The sequence below is a fragment of the Phasianus colchicus genome, chromosome 1 (assembly GCF_987193195.1).
Source record: "Phasianus colchicus chromosome 1, bPhaCol1.hap1.1, whole genome shotgun sequence".
NCBI classification, from domain to species: Eukaryota; Metazoa; Chordata; class Aves; order Galliformes; family Phasianidae; genus Phasianus; species Phasianus colchicus.
Window position 1 is genome coordinate 78,312,072 of NC_143436.1, and position 12,337 is coordinate 78,324,408.

The 12,337-nt window shown below is 43.0% G+C and overlaps 1 protein-coding gene across 1 annotated transcript in view; it reads left to right on the forward strand.

Annotated features, from left to right (window-relative positions):
• Positions 1–12,337, forward strand: part of LOC116240956 (alpha-2-macroglobulin-like protein 1) — a 26,993-nt gene continuing 14,656 nt past the window's right edge. Inside the window, exons 1-15 of the mRNA XM_090148578.1 lie at positions 1–74; positions 1,028–1,211; positions 1,915–2,077; positions 2,832–2,884; positions 4,552–4,572; positions 5,036–5,195; positions 5,651–5,735; positions 7,929–8,040; positions 9,048–9,162; positions 9,539–9,648; positions 10,121–10,288; positions 10,525–10,755; positions 11,378–11,441; positions 11,748–11,893; positions 12,002–12,151. Coding sequence (XP_090004704.1) covers positions 16–74; positions 1,028–1,211; positions 1,915–2,077; positions 2,832–2,884; positions 4,552–4,572; positions 5,036–5,195; positions 5,651–5,735; positions 7,929–8,040; positions 9,048–9,162; positions 9,539–9,648; positions 10,121–10,288; positions 10,525–10,755; positions 11,378–11,441; positions 11,748–11,893; positions 12,002–12,151 — 1,821 coding nt within the window. The 5' untranslated portion in view covers positions 1–15. The remainder of the gene's footprint in view (positions 75–1,027; positions 1,212–1,914; positions 2,078–2,831; positions 2,885–4,551; positions 4,573–5,035; positions 5,196–5,650; positions 5,736–7,928; positions 8,041–9,047; positions 9,163–9,538; positions 9,649–10,120; positions 10,289–10,524; positions 10,756–11,377; positions 11,442–11,747; positions 11,894–12,001; positions 12,152–12,337) is intronic.

Sequence of the window (12,337 nt, forward strand, 5' to 3'; positions counted from 1 at the left end):
AAGTCTCCCAAGAAAATGTGGACACCCTTCCTCCTCAGCTGCCTGGGCTACACCTTGGGGATAATGGCACAACCGTAAGTGCCATTTCAAGATCTAGAGATTGATAGTTCAGATTCTGAGGGAGGGGCCAGGATAGCAGGGAGAGAGCATGGGACACTATGAGGCATCTCCTAGGAGAGACAGATATGGGGTGGTATGCGGCATGCCACAAGCCCTGTTATGAACAGAATGCTCCTGAAAATGACAGCCTTTCTTTTGGATATTGCTGCAAGAACTGTGTAAGGAGTGTTAGTGGGAGCAAGAAGAGCAATAACTTCTGTCTGAAGAAAACTGAAGGGAAAGGTGTAGGATAAAGAGTAGCACAAAGATCTAGAATTGCAGGGCTTGGGATGATTAAGCAGGAACCACACTGCTGCCAAAGTAATTGAGGAACCATATTGAAGCAAGAAAGGTGGATCCTTTCCTATTGAGGATCTGGAGTATAGCTGTAGAGAATCTTGCACTTCTGATGTCAAAACAGACCCAGAGTCATACAGAAATTTGAGATCAGAATTAGACAGCTGCAGCCTTCTGAATAAACACAGCAGGTTTGGTTTTGGATCCCAATCTGAATTTTGCAGCTTGTTCCATCTCTCAGTCCCATAGCACTGTTCCCGTTTCTTATGTTGCAAGCATAATTCCCATGTGTACTGGGAACCCCTAAAAAGAGTTCCCTTTGCAGAGGTAGAGACAGACTCAAGTATATTTGTTTCCCTGTGTTATTGTAGCATACTCCAAAATTCCATACACACTTCTGTAACATGAAGTCACCTAAAAAATTCCTCATTTGTATTTACCTGAAATGTACTGTAGCTGTTCCATCACTTCTATGAGTATTATGTACTCTCACTGCCAATCATTTCTCCCTCTCCCCCCAGCACAGCAGCTGCTCCTAGAAAAGAGGTAAACCCTGCTGCTTCCTCTGGTCATGGATTATTAATATCAAGACAGAGTGAGACTAGCTAGATATCTTATTTTCCCATTGCAGGATGTACCTGATCACCCTTCCAGCTGAACTGTCCTTCCCCTCTTCCCAGAGAGTGTGCTTGGACCTCCGTGGTGTGGAGAAGAGTATTCATGTGGTCTTAACGCTTGTGCATGGATCTGGCAACCTCAGCCTCTACAGCAAGGTTGTCCGGAACAATTGGATCTTTGAGTGCTCCAGATTTCAGGTAAGGACTGTTCTTAGCAGGGGCTTGTAGCTGACACCTCCCAGAGTGCTGTTTTGGCTCATGACTACTCTTGCCAGAGAAATGAAGAAAGAGGACGATGGAAAGAGAGAGGGCATGGGAAGGAGTTAAAGAAAAATTGGAGTGGAGTGTAAACAGAAGCTTAGTGTTTTTCCTTCTTGCCGCTGCATGATATTTTTCTTGTTGGATAACTCACAATCCACCTTAGTGGCTCAGTTCATCAAGAGAAGGGCTGCCTGGATATTCACCAAGGGCCCAAAACAGACATAGGAACATAGAAACACTCAAGTGACAGCTGTGTGTCTCATTCTCCCCACTGAGAAAGAAGCATTGTCACAGGGTGACATCTGTGAGCTGTGATACAGTAAGAACCATACATTTCATCTCAGATAGTGTCCCACCACACTTCTTGAAGCACTGTAAAATGTGCTTGAGGACTAGGAAGAGCATAGAAACATGTGGCTTAGCACAAGGCTTTCTGCACTGCCAAACTCATGAGCCTTATTTTCTTTGTGTGAACTGGCAAATAAAACCTAACATGCCGCTAAAAGAACACGCCGTGCTGGCCTCCAGAGTAGGGTGGAGAGGAGGATCAAAATTCGGGAGATGGAACAAGAGCACCTGCTGTGATGCCATCTTGTCCTCCTTGACTGTTCCCTAACCTGGTGGGGGGACCCTTTCCTAGGTCCCCAAACCTGCAGGTAGTGAAGAGGTGGTCACTGTCCAGCTGCGCATCTCCAATGGCCAGTATGTCAGTGCAAGGGAAGAAAAGCAAGTCCTGATCCGCAAGGCTGGCACTGGCACCTTCATCCAGATGGAAAAACCTGTCTATAAGCCAGGACAGACAGGTGAGCACTCTGCATGAAGCACCCTGACAGGTTTCCTTGATCTGTCTGGACTTTGTTCCTCTTTTTGCCTGAGGTGCATGTTCAATGTTTTGTGCCATGCAGCCTTTGTGGGGACCAAGGGGCAAGCTGCCTGCAACTGAGGCTTCTACTGCCCCTGGGGTGATGTACTAGTGCACTGTGTTTTAGGGAAGGGGCTTTGGTTTCACAGGCTATAAGAACAGAGCTGGTTTGGGTGAGCGAGCAGTCATAAATACTGCTTTCCCCAGATCATGGGGTTCCATTGAGGGCCTGGCAGGACTGATCTTCACACATCTGCACATCATGCACACAAAGAATTAAAAGAGGAGCTCAGAGCACAGCTTTTGCAAAAGACTCTAACTTGTTAGAGTTGTTGTTAGAGACCAGCTGCTGGAAACGCACCCTTCTTTCTCCTGGCAGCACCTTGCCCATGTTTCCAGGCTGAAGACAAAGCAAGACTTTTCTATCTCCTCATCAGCCTGTGACTCCAAGCACTTACTTGTACTGTGGTTGAGTGGAGCCAGAGGGTGGGAGAGTGCCAGAAAGCGCAGCAGGAGCAGGACAGTGTATGGAGGGGAGAGACGGTGAGCCTGGATGAGCAAGTGCTAAGAGGAGACAGCTGGCAAGCCTGGGGGTGCCAGCAAGCTGTGATTTTGGAGAGACACATGTGCAAAGCAAGTGTCTGCCCGTATGTCCCATGTGTCTGCAACATGCTCTTCTCCCTTTTTCCCCTCAGTGAAGTTTTGGATAGTGACACTGACTGAAGACTTTGTTCCCGTTAACAACAAGGTAAAGCCTAAGTGCATGCCAGGAAGCCTATAGACTTCCTCTGCCAAGTCTGTTGCCTCTGCCAAACCCACAATGTGATTGCCAGTTGGTCTGCATGTCTGCAGTACCCAGAAAAGCAGACAATGACCTGTTAAAAACATTGCAACTTACAATCTCATGGCTGAGTTGGTAGTCTCAGCTGCTGTTTGGTGTGAGCTCTAGAATGGCTGCTGATATTTGAGAAGCATAGAAGTATGCTCTGCTAGTTGAGTTAGTAAAGGGCAGTGGAGAAATTTCATGCATTTGACCCATGACAGAAAAACATGGGATTCTGGGGGGGGGGGAACTGCAGGCTGCTGGTTGCAAGCATAATTACCAGACAAGTTATGCCTAGGCTCAGCCAGACCCAGACTTCCTCTCCTGCAGCTTTGTGGTGTGTGTTATACCTACAGGCAGCAGGAGGATCTACAGCAAGACAAGGTGCATTTGCAAAATTTTAAGAAAAAATTGATATGGGAAAGGATGTATATGAACTGATTATTAAAAAGAGAAAAAAGAGAGAAGACTCTATAACCAAATTTTACTTACTCGATTCTGGCAGCAGCACATTCTCCCTAAATCAAGGGAGTGAGAAATTGCCAAAGACTTGAATAGGTGCTAGCCAGGAAACTGCAAGACTAGCAGCTTCCTACGGTAAGCAATTATACCTTCTGCCAGAAGCTATAAATATTTCACGTTAACCTGTCCTGAAGCAATTTAAGGAGAGCCAACAAGAATTCATGCCATGACAGATAAATATTGAGGGACACAAATGTGCAGAGTTAAATCAAATCTCTAGTCTGAAATAAAAAGAGAGATTCTTAAGAATAAGATGGGTTGGTGATAACAGAGGTGCTGTTGACTCACGTCTTATTTTAGCACTGACATTATATTCAAGTTATGTAAATAGTTAACCTGCATTTTTTTTTCTTCTGGAGAAAACAAAGCTGCCTATCGTAACTTGCATGAAAGCTTAGAATGATGAATAACCTGAATCAAACATGGCCTTCTCTTCACAGACAAATTCCTTTTTCCAGTCCACATATGTTTCACTCTCCCTTCTGTCTGCTTCCTGGCTGATAGTTTTTGTATAAGAACAGAGTTAACATTAACAGACATAGAATGCCTTTCTTTGTGCCTGCCTATTACTGCCAGCTAGAGTCAGCAGCAGGACATATCTCCAAGCCTTACCTGCTAGGCCATGGACTTGAGAGGGAAATGTGGAGTTTATTCATTTTATAGACAATGCAGTTTTTTATTTGTGAGAAACTGTATTACAAAATGGATGCCTTTTAGTACTCATGAACTTGGAGTGAATGTATTTGTAAGTCTCTCTACTTTTGTCCTTTCTTTATAGTAAATTACAGCTTCCAGAGTCACAGAATAAAACTTGAATACGTCTATCAAAACACATCTTAAAAATTCAGGAATAAGAAAGTAAAAATTCAGGAATAAGAAAGCAAAACTCAATAGCACAGACTTTTCTGTTACATTTTAACCTTATTTCAAAACCTTGTAGGATCAAACTGCTTGCATTGTACTGTTTGGGAATGGTGGTTTTGAAGTAGTACATAGGCTAAGTGGATAAGTCTATATGCAGGTTTTTACATCACACCAGCTTCTGATACTGATGTCTGTTTGCTTTGCAGTACTCCAAGGTGGAAGTCCAGGTGGGTATGTCAAACTCTCCAGATGTTACGAAGAAGGAAGGGTACTCCAGGATGGGTATCTAGGCTATTTTCTTAATGTGCAAGACAGAGCACATACATATCCTGTCCACATACTTGTAGCAAGAACTGAAGAGCTAAATAATTCAGCCTATATTCCTTCCTGCATTTAGAACTCTGAATAGACTGTTGCTAACTCTTAATGTTTATCTTTACATAAGACTGTAAAGTCTAATTGTCAGGACCTTTTATACTTTCTTTTTCAATGGCAGTACAGAGCAGGTAACCCTTGGTGTGTTTGGCTCACCGCTATTGGAGTTCTGGTGTTTCGGTTGCTTCTATACCTTTTGTAGAAAACCAGCATGAGCCTGTGAAAGACTCTGAAATCTCTCAAACTTTGAATCCAGTAGGCTTTGGGTACAGGAAGACATTAGAGACTACCTCATTTCCTTTCCTCCAATTGCAGGACCCACATCAAAACCGCATTGGCCAATGGCTGGATGTGAGACCAAAACAAGGCCTTGCAGATCTCTCTTTTCAGTTAGCTTCTGAAGTCTCTTTGGGGACTTACACAATCAACGTAGCGAACCCAAAAGCGTCCAGTACTTTTAAGGTAGAAGAACATGGTAAGATGGAGTACAAAGAACTGTATGGAAAAAATGCTTATTTCTGTCTGTATAACAATATTACAGACAAACATTGTAAACTAACTTTTACTATCTGAGTACTAAGATTCAACAGAAATCTATAGAGTAATTCTCCAGTGGACAGTATCAGAAATGTTGTACAAGGGATGTTGTACTGCAGATTCCTGAAAAGGGTATTTAGTAACAAGTAGGATAGCACAGAGTGAAAGTATGTCTAAAACCTCTGTGACTCTTAATATATTATGAAGAAAAAACAAAGGGGGGGGGGGGGAATTCTTCCTTTAGTTTTCCTGTTTTGAGTTAGTCCTTGCTTTCATCTCCTAAGCATGTTCCTTCACAGGACTGCAGTCTTACGATAATAGACTCTTCCTATTAATAATCTCACGTCTAGGTAGACTGCTGCCTTTGACGAAGTAACTGTTATTTTGTTCCAGTGTTGCAAAAGTTTGATGTTTTCTTCAAAGGACCAGCTCGGATTTATGCTTCAGATAAAACTTTCCTTCTGAGTGTGTGTGGCAGGTGAGGAGACAATTCTGGAGAAAGGAAATCATGACTGTTTCCTCTCTTGAATCCGAGAAAGAGGTGGCTCAAGAAGAGCAAAACAAACTTTTTTTTTTTTAAATCATAAGTAATGCTAGAGTCAAACTGTAGAGTTCTTATTTGGGAAAGATGTTCGTGATCCACACCCAGGAGAGACCATCCAGCTATAGAGGGACTTGTTATAGTCAAGAGATAACCAGTACTGGAAGCTGCGTGTGTCTGACCATCAAAGATATGATCTGGGGAAACACACGTATTTGATATGGAACCAATCTGTTGAGGTACAGGATCAGGAGCTGATGTTTCTTTAGAATATAACGTTAAGTTCAGCAGCATGAAATATCTCCTCCTTCAGAGCAGCAGGTAGATTTTTCTCATTCTGCAATCATTAGCAAAAACTGAACATACAGGAATGTAAAGCAGAAGGCTTACACCCCAGAAGATATGAGCATGAAGGAAGAAAGAATATTCTAGAAAACACTCCATGGACAGACAAAAGAGGTGATCTGAACCATATTGGAGCTGGGTTGTCTTGAAATTATTGCTGCCTCTTTGTTAATGGACTAGCATAATTTCTTATTAATTGGGCCATTTAACATAAGAGTATATGAAGAACTAGTAGAAAACAGTATAGTGTTCTGCATCCTCAGGGTGGTTCTTGAATATTTTCCTGTCACTGCTACAGTCAGGAAACACTGCTGTAGAAAGACCAGAATAGGGACAAGGAAAGGAAGGGAAACAGGGCAGGCAGCACAAATGTCTACACTGGTGAGGTCTAGGTTCTGCTGTAGCTGAGCTACAAAAACGACAGCAGGTCTGATAATGAAAACAAGAGTTGAGATTATGAAATAAGCCCATAGCGAGGAGAAAGGTCTGAAGTCAATCCATCCTGCAAGTGAAGTCAATGAGTAAGGCTGAGGAACAGTGAAGCATATGGCCTGGTATAGGCATGCCTACAGTGTAGCTTAGAGTCGGGAGCTTAAATACAGATCCCAAGTAGATGGGTGCCAGTGAAGCTTCTAACAGCTTTTACTATAAGATCACTATAAGCTTCAGCATATCAGAGCTGGCTTTCAACCAAAGTCCTGGAAACGAAGGAAAGAGATTGTAAGGAAAGCTTACTGGTACATGCAAGGCTCCGGCAGATACTGCTGCAGAGATTCTTCCACATCTGCAATTAAATAGACCTGTTAACAGACACATAGAAAGCCAGTTTGCTGAACAAACAATAGATTTTCAAGCCACTGAGCATGAGCTTTACATTTGTTCTACCAACCATTTAATCACCTCTTAATTTACAGTGATGTAGTATTCAGCACGACAATGAAAAATGCTTCTGATGGATGCATGGGATAGGATGTGTGCACCGGGTGGGGGGGGTAGAGACACTTGAACTGCCTTCATAAGGCTAATAGCCAATACCAGGAAGGAAAATTCTGTGAAATTCTACCACTGTCTGTAGCAATAGATGGACCGATACAATGGAAAAGATATTACAAAAAAGATGTGATGACAGAAGAATCAGCATGACAGAAAAGTGCTACAAAGGAAAAGAAGATCACTCACCCACATCAGAAGACTCAACATTTGCAAGAGAAAGCTTCACCATGGAGAAATTTCCACAAAGAGATCTTTCTCTAGTGACAGTCAGCCCTTAAATAAGGTCTAAGAGAGGTGCAGCCAGGCTCCACCCCTTCCAGTCACACAGCTGAATTGCCTTCACCTATGCTCTCAGGGCTGACTCAGTCCTTTCCCCAGGTGCTCAATCAGTGGTTCAAGCTGTGAATCAACAGTTCCTATACACTGTCATGCCACCTGGTTGATGTTTATGGGGATACAGGCTTCTGCTTCTTTTATATCTGTTCTGTATTTACTGGTTGCTGTGTGGACACATCAGCTTAGATCAGCTCTTTGCTTCTGCCTGCAATTCCAGGATGCTAAGCACCCAGAAGTGGGAGAGCATTGGAAAGTGTGATTGCTTTCCTGCCTAGGCTCTGTTTCTGACCATGTTATACTTCCCAATTATACAAACTGCTGTATTTTCACTTGTTCTTGCTTGCTTACAAACTACATTAAGATCTATGTCAGGATGTTCACCTGTGTGGAGTAATGTGCTCAGCAAATCATACAGCAATTCTCTGCATGGCAGCTCATGTGGTGTTCCCCCTGCAGGTATAATTATGGGAAAGCAGTGAAAGGAACTGTGTGGGTTACTTTGTGCCAGAAGGCAAAGGGGTGTCCTCAAGATGCCAGCAAAGATATCTGTAGAGAATACAGTGGTCTGGTGAGTAAGATTCTGGAAGATATATGGGTAGTGGAGGACTTCCACATAGGACCACGTTTCAAGGGCTGTGAGAACAGAATGAATCCCTACTTAAGGGAGGTTTGCCAACCTCTGTAATGTATCTGTAGGCTAATAAGTAATCATTTTTATTTAATTAATGCAATTACTGTTACCCAGGCCAACAGACATGCCTTTACTACTAGAAATTCTTTGTTATTTTTGTTATAGGGATAGGGAACAGAAAAGAGGAATTTTACAGACAAAACTTGAAGAAAAGAAGAAGAAAAACTTGTTCTTTTCTGTAGTGAAGCATAACTAGCCAGGAGTAGACACAGTGTAAGAAACATCAATTAATAGAACTTTCTCAGATACAAAAATACAGTGTTATGGTGCACCCTCCCTGGAGCTGCACAAAAATGCCTCTGTACAGGTGTAGACAAGGTTATTTCAACAGCTGATTCACACAGACACTTCTTTTTACCTTTTTTTTTTTTTAAAATGTTCTTTCATTTTTTCCATCCCTAAAAAAAGTACATCGTAGATCCTTCCCTTCTGCATAAATGATTAGTACTTTTCATGCTTTATGATTTGTCATTATGATATAGTATGGTACTTGTAATCTTCCAGGTTTGAGAACAATTAGTTACTTTTATTCTGCAGATTCATTTTAATTCTGCAGTTCTCCCAGTCAGGTCTCTTAAAATACTTGTATACTTGCTTTGTGATCCAGTTAGTGCAGCCTTGAGTTCCCTACTAAAGCTGGAAAGTTACCAACATTGTAACTTTAATGTAGCTGTGATAAGTGATTTGTTTATATTTCTATGATATGAATTGCACATATTCATGCATATAGCATTAAAGATACCAAATTTAAAATGGGAACAATATATGAGTCCACATTATTACTTGTTGCAATCAACAATTATGGCAGAATGTCTAATGTTGTGTACTTTAAATTCCTTCCCTTCTCCCCAGCCTCTAATTATATCTACCTTTTCCCATTGCAGACAGCAAGGAAGGGGTGCTTCACATCTTCAGTAAGCACAACAGTATTTAATCTGGCTCCCAGTGAGGAAGACAGCAAAATCTATGCAGAAGCTTCTCTCCTGGAGGAAGGCACAGGTACCTGTACCCAGAAGCTTACAATCATTTGAAGCAGAGATTGTGTAAGGATGAGAGAGTCCTTTCCTGGAGATTAGCATCAGAGCAGGCATACCTCCTCCTGTACTGCCATGTACTGGGGCCACTAGAAGACTCAAAGTGTGCTCATGCTTGAAGATCTTGATCTGTCCAGCAGCAGGCAGATGAGGTGTGGGCATGTGGTCTTTCATAACTTAGGAATACCCACGCAAAACTGCCACAGGGACAGCCTGCACACCTTGAAATGTGCTAATTTGGGAATCTGAGACATTCCAATCAGAAGCCCTGGGAATAACAAAGTAAGATTAAACTAGGTGGTCATTTTTGATACTGATCTTACTTCTCTACCTTCCAACAGGAGTCCAAATCAACACGTCCAGCCAAATTGTCATTTCCAGGACAGCTGCAAGTGTAGTGTTTGAGACACCAAATGCTTACTATATCCCTGGAGTACCCTTCAAGGGAAAGGTGACTTTTCCCTTGCTTCTTCCCTTCCCATTATTTACCAATGAATTTAGTGTCAAGCAAATTTTTTTGACCCAGACCAATTTCTGTTCCTTAGAGTAGCTTCCCTTACAGTGTGTCATGTTACTTGATGGTGCAGTATAGCTCCAGTTTCTGCATTTCAGATTCTCTCATGTGATTACATCTGTGGCTTCTGCTAGGATCAGTGAATGATTTTTGCAAGTATTTCTCAGCTGTTGGCTAGGGCCTGAATTCCTCATGCTCTAGTCACACACTCCTTTTGGAGAAGATAGTTTTAAATCACCCTCAGCTTATCTTCAGAGATATGGGGGTTTTACAGATTTTCTATCTTGGAGTCAGATTGAAGCCAATGCCACCAAAACAGGAAGAAGACGTGTATGGGGAGGAAGGTTTTGGGTATGACACTGAAACACACGTCTGAACTTGGCTTTTCTGTCTTCCCTATTCTCACCAGATCAAGCTTCAGGACCACTATGGAAATAGTATGAAAAACAGAAAAGTGAATCTCATTATAAAGTTCATGAAGCGTCAGCTTATTAAAACATATGTCACAGACAGCAGTGGAAGAGCATCATTCAACCTGGACACAACTGCCTGGAACACCTCCTCAGTGTCTTTGGAGGTAAATTCCACCTCTGCATGCAGGAAAGTGATAAACCTTGTGCTGTGCTAGTGTTCCCACTCCTGCCCTGCAGTACCCTGCCAGTTCAATTCTGGGTTCCCCACACAGCTCTGCCAGTACAGAGCTATAAGAAAACAATGACAAGCCTTTTCCAAACTGATTGAAGGGCATCTTAACAGAGCATTGAAGTATGTGTCCTATGTCTCTGTTTCTGTATGTCTCTGTTTCCGTCCCAGGGAAGGTTCACACTGGAGAATGTAACGCAAAAACCTTGGAAAACTAGTATCAGTTATATAAATGCCTACCATCACCTGCAGCCCTTCCATGTCACAACCAAGAGCTTCCTGAAAATACACCCACTCACAGGGAAACTGCCCTGTGGGCTGAAGCAGAGTGTCCAGGTGACCTTCACACTCAGTAGGGCTGATGTGGGAGAAGACACCAACCGCATTGATTTTGCATATTATGTGAGTAAGGTAGACAAGAACCTAGATGGGGGAAGATAGTACTTATGAGACCAGACTGTAGTGAAGTATTACTGCATAATTTAGAACATCCCTAAAGTAATGACAATATGGGCTTGTTCATGGGGGATTCTACACATGTGCGGAGCTCAGACATCCCACTCAGGTCACCTTTGCAACTCACTGTACCCTTATCTTCAGCCCATTTTGCAATGGGAGATGGAAATGTTTTACTCAGAATCTGCTCTCATACTCTTCTCCCTTTGGGAACTGGATGGAAGGATCGCTTTTCACATTGGTTATCAAGCAGCTGTTCAGTGGAAATGGCTTCTGGTTTGGAAGCACACCTGCTAGAGGGGAAATACCTTAGCTCTCACTCTCTTTCATTCAGTAAATCCACTACCTGGACCACAGGTCACAGGTCCAGGTCACCAGAATCTCATCTATAGAAGCTGCTGCTTCTCTCCCACTGTGGTATCTGTAAATCTGCCAAGCCTGAAATATGAAGATGAATTGGACCAACAGTTCATTCTTGTGGTTGCTTAAGAGTGCAAAATGCACACAGACTGAGTGTGTGTCCTGGTTTCAAACAGCAATCTCCTCATTCAGTGTTCTCACCCTTCAGGTCACTGGAAAGGCTGGCATTGTCAACAGAGGTTGGAGAAGTGTCCAGGTTGGAAAGCTGAACAGTAAGTCTGCAGTGGCCTGGCTGACCTACAGGAAACGGTTTGGCCTATTGGGTTTCTAGGTCAGATGGTGAAAGGTGCTGGAGTTTCTCCTGAACTGCCTGAAACTACAGCTCCTGGGCTGTCAGCAAACAGGACAGAGGGAGATGGAGGAAGAAAGTGTACCATCTGGGAGAGGAGAAACAGCAGAAAAAAAAGAATTAATGAAGGGAGGAGGGACTGGGAAAAACTGTGAAGAGATGGAGTAGATGGGGTTAGATAGTGGAGAGAGAGGGCAAACAGAGCAACATTTTCATTTTATTTCCTCAGTGCTGAAAGGCTCTTTCTTTATCCCACTGACCTTCACTGCTGACTTCACCCCTTCACCTTGCTTAGTGGTGTATACGATCTTCCCCAATGGAGGAGTGACAGCTGATAGCATCCGTTTTGATGTTGCCTTGTGCTTTCAAAACCAGGTGAGACTCACACCTAAAGCTGAGGAAGAGCCGTGCTTATGTATCCGTCAGCCTCCTCACCTTTCTTTCTCTCTTTTTCATGCTTCTTTTCTTGGTGTGTTGCTCAAGGTCAAGGTAGATTTCCCAGCTAAAGAACACCACACAGGGTCAATAGTGCAGCTCCAACTTGAGGCAGCCCCTGGCTCCATGTGTGCAGTACAGGCAGTGGATGAAAATGTGTTCCTCGTGAGACCGGAGAATGAGCTGACAAGCCAAAAGGTGAGTGCAACTAGCCAAAATATAAAAGCAGGAGTGATGTATGAGCTAGGAGAGATAGGCAGAAACTGTGGCAAAGGGAACTGGAGGCTAATGAATGAGGGGGTCTTTGTGTGGAGAAGTTAGAGTAGGAAGCAGGGTCTGCCTTGACAGATGGAAAGATGTATGCTGGGGAGGAGGATGGAGTGA